Raw genomic sequence first — 18,403 nt, forward strand, 5'->3', positions numbered from 1 at the left:
GAACCGGAAGTGGCGGCTTCCTGCCCCGCCCCCTTACGCGAGGGCGGGAACCCCGCGCTTCTCGGAAAACGCGGACTGGATTCCGACCCGCTACACGCGTGGGTGCGGGTGGGGAGTGTAACCCCGTCAGGGGGAGTAAGCGATCCCTGTCGGCCTAAAACGCTTCCCCCGGGAGTTTTAGCTTCGGTGTTGTCGGGGGGCAGGGGAATGTCAAATCCGGCTCCTATCCTCCCTCGGGATCGGGAGACGGGACTCTACTCGGATTGAGTGCGGGGCGGCGTGGGCTCCGGGACCCCTGAGCAGGGGTTCCGAGGACAGCGGGCTGGGGCCCGTGACTGTTGGGTCCTGGCCGCTGGGCGCCCAGCGCTCCCCGAGTCCGCGGCCCTGGCTCCTGTCCTCACTTCCTTCCCGTTTTGGCTCCTGCAGTTGGAGCAGGCGGACGTGGGGGGGGGGGGGGGCGAGCGGAAAGGGCGGGAGGGCCCGGGAGCCCGGCGGGCGGTAACGGGGGTGCGGAAAAGCCGAGGAGGGGACTCGGGCCAGGGACTCGGTTGGGGACCGGAGACCGACGGGAACAGCGGCCCGGGACCCGCGCTGCTCCCACCGTTCCCGAGCAGGTCAGAGCCTGAGCACCCTGTGACCCTGCCCGTTCCCGTACTCGTGACCCCCAAACCCCAAATGCACCAGGGACCCCCATAGTCCACCCCTGTGTTGCTTCCCTCCCCAAACTCCCATACGGTCACCTGGGCACTCCCCCGCGTCCCTCCCCTCCCCGATCCCCCGCGCCCACCTGACTCTCCACCTGCCCCCCCCCCGTTTCTCCCCAGGCGCCCCCATGGCCCGGCCCCGCTGATTCCTTCACTCGGCCATGCTCCCGCGGCCCCTGCGGCTGCTTTGGGACGCGAGTCCCCCCGGGGGAGTCGTGCTGAGCAGCTTCCGGAGCCGAGACCCCGAAGAGGGTGGGGGCCCAGGTGGCCGGGGCGTGGGCGGGGGGCAGGAGGAAGAGGAGGAGGAGGAAGAAGACGAGGTGAGACGCGAGTGGTGGGAAGTCGGGAGGTGGACATGTCGGAGTCGCTCTGCCTCGCCCTCGGGTCTCTGTCCCTTCCTCTCTCCCTCCGGCCTCCTGCCTGGTGTCTGCCAGTCGGCCCGCGGCGGGGAGTCCCGGAGTTCCTGGGGCTCCCGCTGGCGGTGGGACTCAGGACTGGCCCGCGGGAACCTTCCCTGGCTCTCCCCGCCCCGGCCTCAGCGTGCCAGCCCTTCCGGCCGTCGTGTCTCGGTCCCCGGCGCCCTCCTTGTTTTTGTTTGGCGGGGTGGGGTTTGTTTCCACAGTAACCGGCCTCTCCGACTCCGGGATTGGGGAGGGAACCCTTCGATTTCGTGACCCCTCCCCCTTTCCCGCTGGGCCGCGAGTGGAGGCGGGAAGCCCGGGTTCTTGGACTTCGGAGGGAACATCCCAGGCTGGGGCGGGGGGGTCACCTGCTCTCCGCCGGGACTAATGGTGGTGGCCAGGAGCGGGATCTGGGGCCCCAGAAGGGGCCAGAAATTGGATTCGGGGCCCCGAGGCGCAGGACTCCTGGGTCCAGAGCCTGGGTGAGGGCAGGGTGACTGGCAGGGCTGGTTTTTCGGGATCGGTTGGGGGAGGGGCTGGGGCCACGTGACCCTGAGTCGGCTGCACAACCCCCCTCCCCATCATCCCAACTTCCCCTTCTCCTTCCTGTACTGGCATTGGAGCCGCCACCTTGAGGGGGTCTCCCAGCATTGAGGGACCAGGGAAGGGGGGCTCCCCTGAAGGACTAACTCTTGGGGCTCGGTCAGTTCCTGCGGGGGTGGGCGGAGCTTGCGGCTGTGCCGGTGACTGAGGTTCCTGCTCTCAAGGCCTCTGCCTCTGGCTTTCTGCCTCTGGCTTTCTCGCTTCCCCCTCCTCTCCTTTGCACCTTGCTTCTCTGCTGTGTTGGGGTTCAGCTCTGGGGGGAAAGGGCGACAGAGGTCTCCGGGCCCAGGGTTCCTGCATTCCACCACCACCCCCACTGCCACCCCCTCGACTCCACCGGGCCCTGAGGCGGCTTGGGGGGGGCTGTCTAGGCCCCAGTGGGGGAGACCTGGGGTCACCAGCCCCCCCCACCCCTCGCACTCGCTGGTACTGTTCCCCGCCACCACAGGTGAGGGGTACAGAGGGAGGATTAGGGCTGGGGGCAGTAGGGGGTGGCGTGGGACTGTCTCACCTCCTCTTCCTTGCTCTGCCAGGCCCCTGTGTCTGTCTGGGATGAGGAGGAGGATGGTGCCACCTTTACTGTCACAAGCCGCCAGTATCGGCCTCTTGATCCCTTGGTGAGATCCTAACTTTGGCTTCTCACCTCTGACCCATGACCTCCCAGTCTCCTGTCCTCTGGCCAACTTTTTGGAGACCTGAACTCTGCTGTGTGACTTTGGTCAATCAAGTTTTTGGCCGTCTCTGAATCTTTGTATAATGAGCCCCCAGCATTTCCTGAGTCTGGGATTTTCCCCAGAGGTCTAGGGGCTAAGTTGAAAACAGGGTCAGTGACTTTCCTTCTGTCTCCCCCAGGCCCCGACGCCTCCCCCTCGGTCCTCCAGAAGGCTCCGAGCTGGCACTCTGGAGGCCCTGGTCAGACACCTGCTGGATGCCCGGACATCAGGGGCTGACGTGACCTTCACACCAGCTTTCCTGGCCACCCACAGGGCCTTCACTTCCACCCCTGCCCTGCTAGGGCTTGTGGCTGACAGGTCAGGGTCATAAGGGACCAAGGGTCATGGAGGTGTCTGGACTTCCTAAAGCCAGAAAATCCCCCCAGAATAGTCAAAGCCACTGGGGGCTTGGGGAAAATGGGCAGATCGAATCTCTTCTCCTTCCTAGGCTGGAAGCCCTCGAATCTCATCCTACTGATGAACTAGAGAGGACAATAGGGTGAGTGACCGCTGATTGTTAACCTCACAGTCCCCTCTGGCTGAGCTGCAGCTTGATAGCTGACCCCTGGCTGATTCCCCTTCTCCCAGGGTAGCCATCTCTGTACTGTCAACCTGGCTGGCCTCTCACCCTGAGGATTTTGGCTTTGAGGTCAAGGGCCAGCTTGACCGGCTTGAGAGCTTCTTGCTTCGGACAGGGTATGCAGCAGGGGAGGGTGTTGGGGGGGGCAGCGCTGACCTCATCCGCAACCTCCGGTTCCGGGTGGACCCCCAGGCCCCCGACCTTCCTAAGCCCCTGGCCCTCCCCGGCGATCCCCCTGCTGACCCCACGGATGTCCTGGTGTTCCTCGCTGACCACTTGGCCGAACAGCTGACCCTGCTAGATGCGGTGAGACCCTGACCTCTGCCCCTGTGCCCCCTGTCCCCTTACTACTCCCCCTGACTCCAGAGCCTTCTCCTTGTTTCTAGCCCTTCCTAAACAAGCTCCCAGCTTCCCCTGTCCACTCTATTTGATCTTTCCCCCTTCCCCATGATTGTTACCCTTCAAAGCCCGCTCCCCTTTGGTTCCTTGGCCACCTGCGATCCTCACGCCCCTGATGTTGGAAGGCTGAGCCCACTTGACTCCGAACCTTGACCTCTGTCCTCTGCTCCACAGGAGCTGTTTCTCCATCTGATCCCCTCTCAGTGCCTGGGGAGCCTGTGGGGTCACAGAGACCGGCCGGGACATTCCCACCTCTGCCCATCTGTCCGAGCTACTGTCACACAGTTCAACAAGGTGGCAGGGGCAGTGGTCAGCTCTGTCCTGGGAGCTACTTCAGCTGGAGAGGGGCCTGGGGAGGTGACCATTCGGCCACTGCGTCCTCCGCAGAGGGCCCGACTCCTGGAAAAGTGGATCCGCGTGGCAGAGGTAAGAGAGAGGCTTGGCTCTGTTGGGGACCCTGGTGTAGAGAGAGTGGGCCCAGAGCTCTGGCCTGCCTCTGTGACCCTCCTCTCCCCCAGGAGTGTCGTCTGCTCCGAAACTTCTCTTCGGTTTATGCTGTGGTGTCGGCCCTGCAGTCCAGCCCCATCCACAGGCTTCGAGCAGCCTGGGGGGAAGCCACCAGGTGGGAGCACAGGGGCACCGGCCTGGCGCCGAGGGGGCGTGGGGCAGGCTGGCCCGTCCTCAAGGCTGCTGCCCCCCACCCCCAGGGACAGCCTCCGAGTCTTCTCCAGCCTCTGCCAGATCTTCTCCGAGGAGGATAATTATTCCCAGAGCCGGGAGCTCCTCTTGCAAGTGAGTCCCTGTTCCCTGGCGCTCCCAGCCATCCCTGCTCCCCTTGAGGCACCCCTACCTCTCTGTCCTGTCACCAGCAGGAGGTGAAGCTGCAGCCCTCTCTGGAGTCAAATTCCAAGAAGGCTCCGAGGTCTGGCTCTGGCTCTGGCTCCCGGGGTGGGGTGAGTGACTAGCCTAGCGGGGGGTGGGGGGGGTGGGGGGGTGGGGGGGATGGGGGGGTAGGGTGGGGGGGGAGTGTTGTGAAACAGTGAAGAGTGGAGTCAGGAGGCATTCAGAGGGACAAAAGGGGAGGCATGGCAGGAGGGAGGGATGGTATAGGCAAGTGCAGAGGGATGGAGAGCCCTCAGATCAGGAGTGGGCATCTGATCCTGACCTCTGACCTCAGGGCGTGGTCCCATATCTTGGCACCTTCCTGAAGGACCTCGTGATGCTGGACGCAGCCTCCAAGGATGAGCTGGAGGTGGGTGGTGTGCAAGGTTGTGTGTGCATTGTGATGAGGGAACAGGTGGGCCTCAGGGTTAGACAGACCTTCCAGAAAGGTGCTGCAGGGCGTCAGCACCAAACTCCAGGGCTCGAGCCAGATTGTCGGAGTTCTGGTTCTGTTACTTGAGCAAGTAGCTTAACTTATTTGTGGCTCAGTGATTTGTAAGTGAGAGTGCGGTGACCATGTCAATGCCAGTCTGTTGTCAGGAGGCTTAAATGAAATACTTTTCAGCAGGTGCTTAGAGCGTGTCTGCAGTGTTAGCGTATGTAGCATTTGTTAAAGAAACAAAAACTGGGATCTTGGGCAAGTTCCTCATTGTCTTTGAGCCCTAATTTTCCCATCTGTGGAATGGACACCACTTCTACCTGTGATATTCAATTTCAAGGGTAAGGTACAGAGCTTGGGGCAGGACAGAGGTGAGGGGGAGCTGGGGAGGAACAGAGGATTCAGAGGCCTAGTGGATGAAATGCTTGAGAAGTTGGATGTGGATGTGTGTGTGCTTGGAAGAGGGTATGTTCTCTCTGTGGCAGAACTGGGCTTCACCCCATTCCCCAATATTCTTGCAGAACGGATACATCAATTTTGACAAGCGGAGGAAGGTGAGGGTAGTGCACGCACCGGATGCTAGACCTCTCTAGCCATGTCCCGACAAGGGGAGGTGGTGGGGAAAGTCAGGGGTCCCTGAGATCGGCTCCTGCAGTCTGTGGGCTCCTTCTTAGGAGTTTGCTGTCCTTTCTGAGCTGCGGCGGCTCCAGAACGAATGTCGTGGCTATGACCTCCGACCTGACCCTGATATCCAGCAGTGGCTGCGAGGGCTTCGGCCGCTCACAGAGGCCCAGAGGTGACTGGCTGGGTGAGGTTGGGACTCCAGGCCTAGGGCTGAGTGTGGGGATCGGTGTGTCCTGTGCTGACATCTGTCCATTGGCCCTCTTCAGCCATCGAGTGTCCTGTGAGGTGGAGCCACCTGGTACCAGTGACCCTCCTGCCCCGAGGGTGCTTCGGCCAACACTGGTCATCTCACAATGGACAGAGTAAGGGTGTCAGTAGTTAGGGGGTAGTGCCATGGGGAAGCTCCTTGGGAGAAGAGCCCTTCTCCCTCTGACCCTCTTAATGCCTTACTGCTCCAGGGTCCTGGGCTCTGTTGGGGGACCCACCCCCCTTGTCTCCTGGGACCGGCCCAGTGTGGGGGGAGAGGAGGTACCTGGAACCCCTGCTCCTCTGTTGACCAGGCTGGCCCAGGTGAGCTCTGTTCCTGACCTCTGACCTCAACACTGACCTTGCCTTTGTTAATGTTTCTTCTTTGACCTTTCTGCCTTCATGCCAGTCCCCCATGTTGTTTGTCCCTAGCACATGAAGTGGCCATCTGTCTCATCTCTGGACTCTGCCCTGGAAAGCACTCCATACCTGCACAGTCTGGCGGACCCCAGCCACCTCTCTCCCCCAGCCTCCTCTCCTAGGCCTTCTCGAGGTCACCGCCGTTCTGCCTCCTGTGGCTCCCCACTCAGTGGGGGTACAGAAGGGACCTCCAAGGGGACTGAATACAGGGGTGGGGGATCTGGGCCAGGGGCCTCTGATTGCCGAATCATCCGAGTCCAGATGGAGCTGGGGGAAGATGGCAGTGTCTACAAGAGCATCTTGGTGAGGAAGCTGCCCCGTGCAGTGGGGCTGAAGGATGATGCCTTGTGGGACTATAGATGTTGTCCTGAATAGCCAAATGGGAGGATGATTCTAGCCTTGGTTCTGACCTGTGCTTATGACAGCCGTTTTATTTAGAAATTTTGTTTTTCATTTTTTAGAGCAAGTGAGCAAGTGGGGTGGGAGGGGCAGAGGGAGAGGGAGACAGAGAATCTTAATCTTAACTCCACACCCAGTACCGCAGAGCTGGACGTGGGTTCTGTCCACCTCACAACTGAGATCATGACCTGAGCCACAACAGAGAGTCTGACACTCAACCAACTGAACCACCCAAGGGCCCGTCAGCTATTTTGTTTTAAAGGTTACTTGGTGGGACGCCTGGCTGGCTCAGTGGTTGAACATCTGCCTTCATCTCAGGGCGTGATCGTGGGGTCCTGAGATCGAGTCCCGCATCGGGCTCCCTGCAGAGAGCCTGCTTCTCCCTCTGCCTCTGTCTGCCTGTCTCTCTGTGTCTCTCATGAGTAAATAAGTAAACATCTTTAAAAAACAATAAAGGCTACTTGGCATTAGCTGCTGCAGCTTCAACTTTGGGGACATTAGATCTTCAGAATCCATAGCAATTTCCTCCTAGGGAAGCAGTCCTATTTCACTGGACACTGTGGGGTACAGGTAACCACTACATAGTGCTTCCCTGTTCATTCTAGAGTGTTTGACATGGGTCACCATTTTCAGTTGGGATCAGCAGTTAGAGCTGAACGGATGGAAAGCAGAGGCAATGGCCAGTTTATTGCTCTTTTGGTCTCCTGTCCTGCCAGGTGACAAGCCAAGACAAGGCTCCAAGTGTCATCAGTCGTGTCCTTAAGAAAAACAATCGCGACTCTGCGGTGGCTTCGGAATATGAGCTAGTGCAGCTGCTACCAGGGGAGCGAGGTAAGAGGCCGTGAGGAAAGGCAGACTTGGGAGGAGAGTGGTGCTTCCACAGCCAAGTGGTTGTGGGGGGCAATGACCATGTTGCTCTTGATGTTCCTTCTCTGAACACACAGAGCTGACCATCCCACCCTCAGCTAATGTTTTCTATGCTATGGATGGAGCGTCACACGATTTCCTCCTACGGCAGCGGCGAAGGCCCTCTACTGCTACACTGGGTCTCACCAGCAGCCCCTCAGCCTCAGGAACTCCCCCAAGTGAGGGAGGAGGGGGTTCTTTTCCCAGGATCAAGGCCACAGGGAGGAAGATTGCCCGGGCACTGTTTTGAGGAAGAAACCCTGCGAGCTCAATAGAACTCATGGTGGCCACACCAATGTGGGTTGCCATCCTGAGTGGTGGCAGTCATGTTGCACCAGGAAGAAATCCAGAAAGGTGGCCAACCACCCTGGGGCAGTGAAGTGCCACTGGTTTAACCAGAAAGCTGAGAGATTCAGCTTTGTGAGAACTGGTTATCTTGGTAACCAAGTTGGGATACCTGTGTATAGCTCCCTACTTTCCATGAATGCAGCACATGGCCAGTACTGGAAAAGGATCAGTTCCCGGTTCCTGGCCACATCCTAGCATTCTAAGGCCAAGGAGAGGCCTACAAGGAGGAGGGAGAGGAAAAGCCTAGAGGCTCTGAGCCCTGGGGAGAGGGGATGGCAAGAAGTAGGATCTAGTAGGAGTTTATTTTCCTACCCTGGGGGTTCCTGTCACTGTGACAACACTAAGATAATAAATCAAAACACTACCTACATTCTACTCCCCTGTCCTTGAATTGTGTATGGTTTAGCTTCTGGGAGTGGGGGTGGGGAGATGGCTGAAGGTAGACACCAAAGAACAAGGGGCCCAATGTTTTCTGTCCCCATTGCTGAAAATGAAGTGTTGGCGAAAAGTTTCCTCACAACAGTTTCCTTCTCCCCAGTAACCTCTCTGCCGGCTCCTTTTATTTGCTGTTTTTCTTCTCAGTTGTCACAGACCCATAGCAAGTACCAGTCACCAATTAAAGTGAGCAGATTAAAGAACAATCCGTGGTTGGAAATTTGTAAGAAACAATTTTAGGACAAAGGAATGGAAGAATGACTTTGTGGATAATGTATAAACTTGAGGGCCTTACAACATCACAAAGTGTTCCATGCTGGGATTTTAAATCAGCCTAAGCTTCATTCAAACAAATTCTAGAACGAGACTAAGATGCTGGGGCTTTCTGGAGGATGACAAGAAAGCATAAGCAAGAGGGTCACCACATTTCACCCTAGGGTCTCAGTTTAGATTACCATGAGCTCTGTAGTTAAACTGGCCTTCCCAATGATCGTTGTGTGGTAAATGCTCTTCTCATGTTTCCTAAGGGGCATGCCAACCAAGGCAAGCGTAGTGTATATAGGCAAGTAGGTGTGAAACGTTTCAGATTTTAGTCTCAGTGAAGAAAGGAGGATTACTCTGTGGCAATTCCAGTCACGAGAACTGGGACCGAACAGAGTAATGCAGGTGGCATATATATAAAGTTGAAGGGGCCCAAGGAAGAGACCATCATGACAGGAAGTGGCTGGTCAGAAAACAGCCAGGGGTTTTCACATTTTATTAGCTACAGCATAGACCCTTGAGCTGCCTCATTCCCTTCCCGCCCCTCCCCCCATGGGGTCAGGCCTTCCCAGAACCCCCTGCCTTGGCTGCCTGGGCCCTCTGGAACTCCTGCTGCAGCTGAGCCAGGGTCTCCCTCTGTTGCTCTGACTGCCGCTCAAGGTCCCGGAGCTGGGATTCGTATCGCTTACTGAAGAGAGGCAAGAGAGACAAGCAAATGAGAAATTGATGAGATTTACTCTTAAGGGTGCTGACGGGTTGGACTCCCCCCTGGACTCTCCGTCGAGGGTTTGAGGAAGCAGGTCAGACAGGGCTACCCTGGAACTACTCCAACGGTTCCTCCTCGACATTCTACGCTGGGGGTGTCCGGTGCCTTGCAGGGTGTCAGAACAAAGACTCACATTTCAGCTGTGATATAGTCCAGCCTCTTCCCCACTGTGGCACGAGCCTCTCCCAGCTCCTGTTTGACCAGCACAGGGCCCAGAAGTTTAAAGACCACGTTGGATCCATCTAGCAGGGCCAGCTCCTGATGGAGGGATGGGACATACAAGGTCAGAATCACTTCCAGGACAGGTCCCTTCTGGCCCGGCATATCCCTCTCTCACCTCCTTCACGATATTATTTTCTGTTAGCTGCGCCTCAAGCTTCTGTCTCCCCGACATGGATTTACTCAAGTCTGGGGGTTAGGAAGAAAGGGTTGATTAAACGCATCAAATGTGCCGCCTGACCCCAATCCTGGTGAGAAGAAAACGGAGCTGAGGAAGTAGACAAGGAGGCGGCAACAGGTCAGTGGGTGGGGACCGAGCTCCGAGATGGGGAAGGAGCTGCACGCGGGGCCTCTAGTGGGGCACAAGATATTATCTTGGTTTGGCTTTGGGCTGTAAGTGAAGGGTCTGGGGCGAGGCCGCGCCGACGCTGCTCCCTTACCCTTCTGTAGCTGCTGATATTTCTCCACTTCTCCCTGTAGCTTCTTCTGGATTAGCTCAGCCATGGCGGGGACGGGGAGTGGGAGCGGGCGCTGGGTCTCACTCTGGGAGGTACCTAAACTCCCCTTTCTGGCCCGGCCTGCGGAAAGGACAGCACTCTTGCGAGGCAGCCTCCCAGGGCACCACAGCCTCTCCTCGTCCCAGAGAGCCCTCCACGCAGGCCCCAGGAGGTGGCGGGCGCAGCAAGACCCCAAGCCCCTCAACCGTAACCCAGGCATACTCACGTTCTCGCTTCACTATTACTAAACCTGGAAGTAAACAAAGAATGCTGGGAAAATGAGGCGCCGGAAGCTGTCTTCTGACGCATGCCGGGAACTGTAGTTTTGGCACATTTAGTGAACGGTGTTCCCCCCAGAAAACTGGACTCGGGAGGTTTTAGGCAAGACAGGGAAACGGAGCTGGAAAGAGAAACTGCACCGTTACTTTGTCCCCAGCCCCAGACTACCTTTCTTTCATTACTCGGGCATAAGCGGCTGCTCGGGATTGCGGAGCCAAGACCTGCCCCGCCCCTCGAGAGACAGTGGGCCCTCATTCAAGATGGCGCTCAGACGGCTTCAGACCTGGTAGGCACTGATTGGACGAGGGCCGGCGGGCTTCCGGGAGTTTCCGAGCGGTCTGTGGACAGCTGAGAGAAGTTTGCACGTGGGTCGTCGTTCCGGTGGGCTAGATGGAAACAGCCTCCAAACCGGGCAGAGATGTCGAGCCCAAGAAGGCCAGACTTCAGACCAAGAAGAAGGTAGAGACCTCGCCAGGGTGGAAGGGAAATTTTTAGCTGCGGGGTCCCGGGGGGGGGGGGCGGCGAGGGCTATGGAGTGTTAGAACTTGTGATCTGCCTGTAGAAACCGCGGAGGTACTGGGAGGAGGAAGCCACTCTGACCGCTGCCGGAGCCTCTCCAGGGCCCCCTCGTAACAAGAAAAGGAATCGAGAGCTCCGCCCCCAGAGGCCAAAGAACATTAACATCCCAAAAAAGTCTCGGATCCCCGGGAAGCCTCAGTGCCCGAAGAAACCTCGAGAACAGAGAAATCTTGAGCCTCAGAGAAATTTGTCCGGGGTGAGCCTGGGACCTGATAAGGTGGTGGGGCAAGTTGCCTTGTACTTTACAGGTGCGATGGTTGAGGTCAACCCTAACCTGTCTGCTAATTGCTTCCTCCTTCCCCAGGCCCAGGATCCATTTCCAGGCCCTGCTCCCGTCCCTGAGGAAGTGGCTCGCAAGTTCCGTCGCATTGACAAATCCAAAAAGGTGAGGACCAGCTGGGAGTGAGGAGGGATTGCAGCCTGGGAGAGCATATGAGTGAGTTGGATGAAGAGGAACTGTGTGACTCTCCTGGCACATAACACCTGGTTCTTTTTTCATTGCTCTCCTGCCAACGCTGGTATAGCTGCCACATTCGAAGTCGAAAACACGAAGCCGACTAGAGGTGGCTGAAGCTGAGGAAGAAGAAATAAGTATTAAAGCTGCTCGTTCTGAACTGCTCCTTGCTGAGGAACCTGGGTAAGTGGATCCTAATGTGGACCTCCCCATGCCCTGCTTGATGGGGCTTCTCGTTCTCATTTTTACGTTGGTACACCCACCATGTATTTGTAAGTTTTACCGCAACCCTAGTGCTCACTCTTAGGTTTCTGGAAGGGGAGGATGGGGAGGACACAGCAAAGATACGCCAGGCTGAGATTGTGGAGGCTGTGGATATTGCAAGTGCAGCCAAGGTGAGTCTGAGGTTGGAAAAGGGGCCACTGGTGGCACAGAGCAAGATAGAAGTGGGAACTAGAGGTGGGAATTACCAAGAGGAGCCCATTCTTCCGTGATTTTTTTTTTTTCACTTTTCCTTCTCTCAGCATTTTGATTTAAACTTGAGGCAGTTTGGACCCTACAGACTGAATTACTCCCCAGTTGGGAGGTAAGATTGGATATCAGTGACTCTTGAACTAGGATGTGGTTCATCTCCTTAATCATTTCAGCCACACTCACCTCAGCCATACGGTATATGTTTAGGCTGATGACGTGGGGATGGTTCTGTGATTTGTTTGCATATGAGGGTGAGCATGTAAAGCATCTCCTTATCTGGAGAGGCGGGGCCGGTGGGGGCAAGACCTCATGGTCTGAGTCAGGGTACTTTCCTGTATTGACACGCTGCCTGTCCCCCACCTCCAACAGACACCTGGCTTTTGGAGGGCACCGGGGTCATGTGGCCACCCTTGACTGGGTAACAAAGAGGCTCATGTGTGAGATCAACGTCATGGAGGCAGTGCGGGACATCCGGTCAGTGGGGGTGGGGCATCTCCTTCCTGACTGAATGACAGTCCCTTGACCCTCTTTCCCTCGTAACCACTCTTCCCCTCCTTCCAGGTTTTTGCATTCAGAGGCACTGTTTGCTGTCGCTCAGAATCGCTGGCTTCACATCTATGACAACCAGGGCATCGAGCTCCACTGTATCCGCCGCTGTGACCGAGTCACACGGCTGGAGTTCTTGCCTTTCCATTTCCTCCTGGCCACGGCTGTGAGTGCCTCTGGAGAGAAGAGACTGGGTGGCAGCCCATGAGAAGACTGTTTCTTCTCTGGGATCCCAGTAGAAGGATGGAGGGCAATCAGGACTCATTCTTTCTTGCTCTCTCAGTCAGAGACAGGGTTTCTGACCTACCTGGATGTGTCAGTGGGAAAGATCGTGGCAGCTCTGAATGCTCGGGCTGGGCGGCTGGATGTCATGACTAAGAACCCTTACAATGCTGTCATCCATCTCGGACACAGCAATGGTTGGTCTCTAGCTGAGCTTTGACTCTTTGACCATCCTGACCTGCTTTGCTTCCTTGTTTGTACTTTGCACGTTCCTTCAAGTAGCCCCTATTCCTCCCTCTCGTTACCTCTTGGTCTTGAGACCCTGTCTTTCCCAGAGGTAATCACCTCAGTGCCTGTTAGTGACTTTGGCTCCTCTCCCCTGACATCTAGGTACTGTGTCCTTATGGAGTCCAGCCATGAAGGAGCCACTGGCAAAGATTCTCTGTCATCGGGGTGGAGTCCGGGCTGTGGCAGTAGATTCTACAGGCACGTAAGTCACATGTTTGGTCCTGAGGTACTGAGAACATTACAGCTGGGTAGAAAGGTATAGAAGGCAGTGTACCTTTAGGAGCACAGACTCACAGTCAGGCTGTCTAGGTTGTAAATCCTGGTTGGGTAGCCCAGATGGCTCAGTTGGTTAAGTGTATGACTCTTGATCTTAGTTCAGGTCTTGGTTTCAGGGTGGTAAGTTCAAAGCCTGTGTTGGTGGAGCCTACTTAAAAAAATAGTAATAAAGTAAATAAATCGTGATGGTAGCCACTGATTGGCCATGTAAGTGTGGGCACATTCCAGAACCTCTGTGTGCTACATGCTTTCCTTACCCCAAGAGTATGGATGAGTATCTAGCTCAAAGGTAGAAAGCTTTTTCTATAAAGAGCCAAGTAGTAAAGATTTTAGGTTTTGCTGGCCAAGAGGCAAATTCGAGTGTGTTATATAGGTACTTAAGTAATGAGAAAGCATCACGAATTTTTAAGTGATGAAATTCAAAATATAATAGTTACCAAGTACAGGTAACTATTTTTATAATACAGGTCTACTAATGGGAAGAATTGGATTTCTCTTTTTGAGGGTAACATTTTGCTCAGTTGAGGTTCATAGTTAGTGTTCTAAATCAGCAAACTCAGTTGCAAATGTTTATCTGTTAATGTCAGTCTGTGGAGAGATTTTACTTAGTCTTTGAAAACATCTTTCACACAAACGATGAGATAGGTGGCACATGAAACACTGTCAAGTTGTAACCATGTCACTGAGTTGTAGTGCACCCACAGTGGTGTAAAGAGATGACATGCCATACGTGATGTTGGGTCTTGACTGCTCTCCCGGGCTGTTGTACAAAGCAGCCACAGAAGAAGCCAATGAATGAGTGTGATCGTGCTCCAATAAAACTTCCTCTGTGGCCACTGAAATTTGAATCTCCTATATAATTTTCGCCTATTTCAAAATATTTTTGAATTTTTTCCGGGCACTTAAAAAAATGTCCAAACCATTTGGAGCTTGAGGGCCGTCCAGAAGTAGGTGGTGGGCTGGATCTGGCATATGGGCTGTAGGTCCCAAGCCCTGGAGACCTAGACATTAACACGAGTTAAGGCATGGTGCCCAGGGAGCATGGAGCACTGGGTTTCACCATTGGTATCAGAAGTGATCATTCTCTTTAGGCCTGGCTGGTGATGTGAGGGGTAGGAGTGGTGGGCCTGCTCTGAATCTCTACTCTTCGGGAGTTTGCAGGTGCCCCGCTGGGCTGTGTGAGGTGTGTGTGCACATGCATGTGTGTGTATGTATGTATGTGTATACCTAGTACACTGTTCCACACAAGTTCTCTCTGATGGGATTAGTTGGTGTTCCTTTAATACCCCTGTCAGGCACTCACATATGAGGACCTGCTGTGGGCTGGGCTCTGCTGCAGTTCTGAGGGCTACAGGGATGAAGGGGCCATGGAACTTGCCATGGTGTGGTATTCCACGTTATGAACAGAGACGGGAACTGTAGTTTACGGAAATAATTAGCCAGGAGGTGTATTTAGTTTCTGCTGAGTTGTCTTTTGTCACTTGTCACACCAGACTTAATGTGTCCATCCTGGACACAGGATGGTCACAGTGGGTCAGCCCACTCGCAGATTCCTCCTTGCTAGCTCTCTTTTTGCTGTATTTTCCTGTCACCTAGAATTTGACTTCCTGTCACCTGGCTACATAGCCTTATAGTCTTCGGCTATCTGGGTGCTTTCTGAGTGCCCAGGTTCTGCTCCTTGCTTTGGTGACAGAACTTCATTACTGCCTGTGACCCATGAAGTCTTGGCTGCTTTCCTCCCGAGAGTCCCTCCAAGGTCTATTTCTCTCCATCCTTGCTGTCTCCTGTGAACACCCACAATGCTCACAGCCACTTTCCAGACTCTGGTTCTTCTTCCTCGAGGTGTGGCCTAGGCTGACTTTCCCACAAGCTACTTACCTCCTTTTACACTGCTGCACCGGAATCTTCTACATGAAGTATAAACTATGTAACTTTATTTTTAAGTAGTCTTAAAGTCAGGAAAGGTTTTAAAGAAAGTCTGGTTTTGGGCAACCCTGGTAGCTCAGTGGTTTGGCGCCGCCTTCAGCCCCGGTGTGATCCTAGAGACCCAGGATCGAGTCCCACATCAGGCTCCCTGCATGGAGCCTGCTTCTCCCTCTGCCTGTGTCTCTGCCTCTATCTCTCTCTGTGTGTCTCTCGTGAATAAATAAATAAGATCTTAGAAAAAAAAAAGTCGGGTTTTATGAAAACCTTCCACATGCTCAGACCCTCTTTGTCCTCCACAATTGTTGTATCTTTGGAGACAAGTGATTTGCTTCAACCATTTTTATTCTATATTTTTGCCAACCTGGCTTTAGGAGAGTGCCTTCTGTGGGCCACTGAATCTAAGCTGTGGTTTGCCTTCCCTCTGGGCTGCTGTGGTCAGGTACTGCTGTGCCCAAGGCCTCATCCCTTAAGTTCCCTGAGATTTGGTCAACACCTTGAGAACAGCTCTGATCCTTGATCTTGAGCCCACCTCTTCTTATCTCTGGCCCTCCTCAGGAGTGCCTCAGACAAGCCACAGGGGCTCCAGAGATGAGGCTTACTGTCTGCCTTACGAGGCATTCTGGGAGCTTGCATTAGGATTGGGTTGGATTCTCAGAGCCAAATTGTTGTCTGCCAGTTTAGAAGTGTGGTAGTGTAGCCTGGATATCTCCTGGCTAATGGGCTGGTGGTATTTGTGCAGGGGATCCCAAAGGTGGGTATGTGTGCGGAGAGAAACTAGCATGTGCCCTTGTGTTGTGGGTTGAATGAAAGGTATGACCCCGTGTCTCGGGAGCGGTCAGTAATTCCTGGTTAGCACTGATGTCTTTCCATCTGTTGGAGCTGGGGTCCTGATCGTCTTGTCGTGTCTGGAGTCATATCCAGCTGGGCCTCTCTTCAGCCCCATCACAGGGTTAGTCCCTCTTGTAGGAGCCCTTCAGTCCCCTCTTCTGGGTTTCCCAGCCAAAGCTAAGAAGAGAGTCCATGGCCTATTGGCAAACTTATATCCCCTGGCCTGCCTGGTCTTCCGTCGGCCTCCCTCTCTGAGGAACAACTTGAACATAGAAACTCCTAACCTCTGAAAACAGACAAAACCTCTGTGCCTTTCCTTCTTCTGGGGAGACACAGGGTGGGGCAGGATCCTCCAGCACGTTATGTCATTGCTTCCTCAGCTTCTCTCAGGTCCTTGCAGTCTTCGGCTTATGGTCTCAATGCCAGAGAGTAGTGTTGATGACTCAGGGTTGGGTCTTCAGTCTCAGTTTAAAGAGCCCCCTGAATCTGTCTCCTTGTCATCCTCCTGACCACATGTCCCTCCAGTCCTGAAAGCAGACCTCTGCTTCCATCTCACCACCTCCACACTCTGATGTTCATTTTACCTGCTGTATGTGTTTCTTGGTTTTCTTGAGAATGAGCTAGAACAGCTCTAATCCCAGTTTTATTACGAAGTCCTCCCTGACCACTGTTGTCAATCCTTCTCTTTGCTGAGCCACTGCACTGTGTGTGTGCTAGAACGTCATGTTTTGGTATAGATGGGCCTGTGCACCGTAAACTTTGGTCAAGAGGACAGACAGAAGGGTCTTGAATTCTAGCCTGACGTGAATTCCAGCTCTACCATACCATTCACCCTAGTCTCCTTTCGCTGAGCTTGTTTCCCCATCTGTAAAAGGGAAATAAAAGTTGTTTTTCCCCAACAAGACTTCATGCCCGCACTTGGCCATAGCCCTGCTCAGTAAGCCCACACGACAGATTAATTGACCTCTTTTCTGCCAGGTACATGGCCACCTCTGGCCTGGACCACCAGCTGAAGATCTTTGACCTCCGAGGGATGTTCCAGCCTCTGAGTGCTCGGACCCTGCCCCTGGGAGCGGGGCACCTGGCCTTTTCTCAGCGGGGACTGCTGGCTGCGGGCATGAGTGATGTGGTCAACATATGGATGGGGCAGGGCATGGCCAGCCCCCCGTCCCTGGAGCAGCCTTACCTCACCCATCGGCTCTCAGGCCACGTGCATGGTCTTCATTTCTGCCCCTTTGAAGATGTGCTGGGGCTGGGGCACAGTGGGGGCATCACCAGCATGCTGGTCCCTGGTGAGTAGGCTAGGAGATGGGATCCACGTGGATGAACTCTGGATGGAAGTTTGGGTTTGCTCAAGACAGCCAAGAGCAAAGGGCTTGGTGGAGCTGGAGCTGCTGGACTGGGTTCTTTTTATGGCTCCATGCTTCTCCCTTCCTCCAGGGGCTGCTGAGCCCAACTTTGATGGCCTGGAGAATAACCCTTACAGGAGCCAGAAGCAGCGCCAGGAGTGGGAGGTGAAGGCCCTGCTGGAGAAGGTGAGCCTGTGCTGTGTGTGGTTTGGGCTGGGGTTGGGGAAAGCTTCCCATGTCCCAAGTCTTGGGAAGAATGGGATTCAGCAGCGCCCTGGCCTCTGTCCTTCTTTGGGTCACTCTCTTATGGTTCTTGACCTGTTCTTGTCCCTTTGTGACACCTCAGGTGCCTGCAGAGCTCATTTGTCTGGATCCAAGAGCCCTGGCAGAGGTTGATGTCATCTCTTTGGAGCAAGAAAAGAAGGAGCGGATAGAGAGACTGGTATGGAGCAAGGCCCTGGTGCTCAAGCCTTTCTCACTTCTACAACTTCCCTCCCCCATGCCGTGTCCCCAGAAGTATGGCACAGGAGATGGGGGCTGCCACAGTTCCTGGCCTCTGAGGCTGTTCTAGGTTTCACCCTTGTCCCTCCCTTAGGGCTACGACCCTGAAGCCAAGGCTCCCTTCCAGCCAAAGCCAAAGCAGAAGGGCCACAGCTCGACAGCAAGCCTGGTGAAGAGGAAGAGGAAGGTCATGGATAAGGAGCACCGGGTAAATGATCATTGCGGGGATGGGCTAGGCATCCTACTGGCTGCATCCTCCTGCTAGTGCCTCTGCCATTGCCAGCCTGCCACATCTCATCTTGCCCCCACTCCCTACCCAGGACAAAGTCCGGCAGAGCCTTGAGCAACAGCCACAGAAGCAAGAGAAGAAAGCCAAGCCCCTGAAGGCCCGGCCATCTGCCCTGGACAGATTTGTACGCTGAGCCGTGCTCCAGGATGGCCTGAGAACACCAATCTGTCCCCATGATTGCCTGTGGGGAAATGACCCTGTTCCTTGGAATAAGGAGAGGGCACTGTGCCCCTTCCTCAGCTGGAGAGAGACAGCTGGCTCCGGGGCAGGGTTGGTATTAAAGAAGGTAGTTTTGTTTTGTTTTTTTTGGATAATGTGTGTAGATCGTCCTGGGGACCTGTTCCCCTCCCTTTGCCCAGCATGGGACTACTCTAGGAACTGAGGGGGTCATGGTATCCTGCTTTTACAACCTCACCCTCTATCTTGTCACTATGACCTCAGCCTTGTTCCTTAGGGGCCTTCCTCTTTCCCATGTCCCTGGAGATGTCCTTCCCATCCAGAATGGTCTGGCAGCCTCCAGGCTCCCCAGGTTTGCGTTGTTAGACTCCTG

At 55.0% G+C, this 18,403-nt stretch overlaps 3 protein-coding genes across 5 annotated transcripts; 2 read left to right on the forward strand and 1 right to left on the reverse strand.

Annotated features, from left to right (window-relative positions):
• The first annotated feature begins 473 nt into the window (after positions 1-473).
• RGL2 (ral guanine nucleotide dissociation stimulator like 2) lies at positions 474-8,032 on the forward strand. 2 transcript variants are annotated; one of them, XM_041768314.1, is made up of 18 exons: positions 474-614; positions 825-1,024; positions 2,242-2,325; positions 2,561-2,739; positions 2,870-2,920; positions 3,010-3,307; positions 3,575-3,826; positions 3,919-4,022; positions 4,108-4,192; positions 4,270-4,353; positions 4,578-4,652; positions 5,243-5,275; positions 5,396-5,517; positions 5,612-5,707; positions 5,804-5,915; positions 6,024-6,314; positions 7,127-7,241; positions 7,355-8,032. In XM_041768314.1, exons 2-18 carry the CDS (start codon positions 866-868, stop codon positions 7,564-7,566), a joined length of 2,352 nt encoding a protein of 783 aa, XP_041624248.1. In that variant the 5' UTR covers positions 474-614; positions 825-865; the 3' UTR covers positions 7,567-8,032. The 2 variants fall into 2 exon arrangements, with proteins under 2 accessions (XP_041624248.1, XP_041624255.1); XM_041768321.1 differs by having other exon boundaries at positions 4,273-4,353.
• An 805-nt stretch (positions 8,033-8,837) lies between these two features.
• PFDN6 (prefoldin subunit 6) lies at positions 8,838-10,136 on the reverse strand. 2 transcript variants are annotated; one of them, XM_041768406.1, is made up of 5 exons: positions 10,069-10,136; positions 9,786-9,923; positions 9,464-9,534; positions 9,260-9,384; positions 8,838-9,048 (listed from the first exon to the last, which is right to left on the reverse strand). In XM_041768406.1, the coding sequence occupies exons 2-5, from the start codon at positions 9,847-9,849 to the stop codon at positions 8,919-8,921; spliced, it is 390 nt and encodes a 129-aa protein (XP_041624340.1). In that variant the 5' UTR covers positions 9,850-9,923; positions 10,069-10,136; the 3' UTR covers positions 8,838-8,918. The 2 variants fall into 2 exon arrangements, with proteins under 2 accessions (XP_041624340.1, XP_041624335.1); XM_041768401.1 differs by lacking the exon at positions 10,069-10,136 and having other exon boundaries at positions 9,786-10,049.
• A 251-nt stretch (positions 10,137-10,387) lies between these two features.
• WDR46 (WD repeat domain 46) lies at positions 10,388-18,155 on the forward strand. Its single transcript, XM_041768338.1, has 15 exons — positions 10,388-10,580; positions 10,684-10,896; positions 11,005-11,085; positions 11,225-11,337; positions 11,462-11,549; positions 11,679-11,740; positions 11,998-12,102; positions 12,190-12,340; positions 12,458-12,593; positions 12,787-12,886; positions 16,693-17,006; positions 17,155-17,249; positions 17,410-17,505; positions 17,659-17,772; positions 17,885-18,155. The coding sequence occupies exons 1-15, from the start codon at positions 10,512-10,514 to the stop codon at positions 17,984-17,986; spliced, it is 1,839 nt and encodes a 612-aa protein (XP_041624272.1). The 5' UTR covers positions 10,388-10,511; the 3' UTR covers positions 17,987-18,155.
• Positions 18,156-18,403: the final 248 nt, after the last annotated feature.

Source organism: Vulpes lagopus, chromosome 1 (genome assembly GCF_018345385.1).
Source record: "Vulpes lagopus strain Blue_001 chromosome 1, ASM1834538v1, whole genome shotgun sequence".
Lineage (NCBI taxonomy): Eukaryota > Metazoa > Chordata > Mammalia > Carnivora > Canidae > Vulpes > Vulpes lagopus.

Bases quoted from the DNA above. Each gene is read 5' to 3' on its own strand.
- PFDN6 (XM_041768406.1), bottom strand. From the start codon at position 9,849: ATGGCTGAGCTAATCCAGAAGAAGCTACAGGGAGAAGTGGAGAAATAT. The intron at 9,535-9,785 runs GTAAGGGAGCAG...CCTAACCCCCAG, and splicing joins ATATCAGCAGCTACAGAAGG to ACTTGAGTAAATCCATGTCG. The intron at 9,385-9,463 runs GTGAGAGAGGGA...TCCCTCCATCAG, and splicing joins AAAATAATATCGTGAAGGAG to GAGCTGGCCCTGCTAGATGG.
- WDR46 (XM_041768338.1), top strand. From the start codon at position 10,512: ATGGAAACAGCCTCCAAACCGGGCAGAGATGTCGAGCCCAAGAAGGCC. The intron at 11,550-11,678 runs GTGAGTCTGAGG...TCCTTCTCTCAG, and splicing joins ATATTGCAAGTGCAGCCAAG to CATTTTGATTTAAACTTGAG. The intron at 12,103-12,189 runs GTCAGTGGGGGT...CCCTCCTTCCAG, and splicing joins GAGGCAGTGCGGGACATCCG to GTTTTTGCATTCAGAGGCAC.
- RGL2 (XM_041768314.1), top strand. From the start codon at position 866: ATGCTCCCGCGGCCCCTGCGGCTGCTTTGGGACGCGAGTCCCCCCGGG. The intron at 2,326-2,560 runs GTGAGATCCTAA...TGTCTCCCCCAG, and splicing joins ATCGGCCTCTTGATCCCTTG to GCCCCGACGCCTCCCCCTCG. The intron at 4,193-4,269 runs GTGAGTCCCTGT...TCCTGTCACCAG, and splicing joins GCCGGGAGCTCCTCTTGCAA to CAGGAGGTGAAGCTGCAGCC.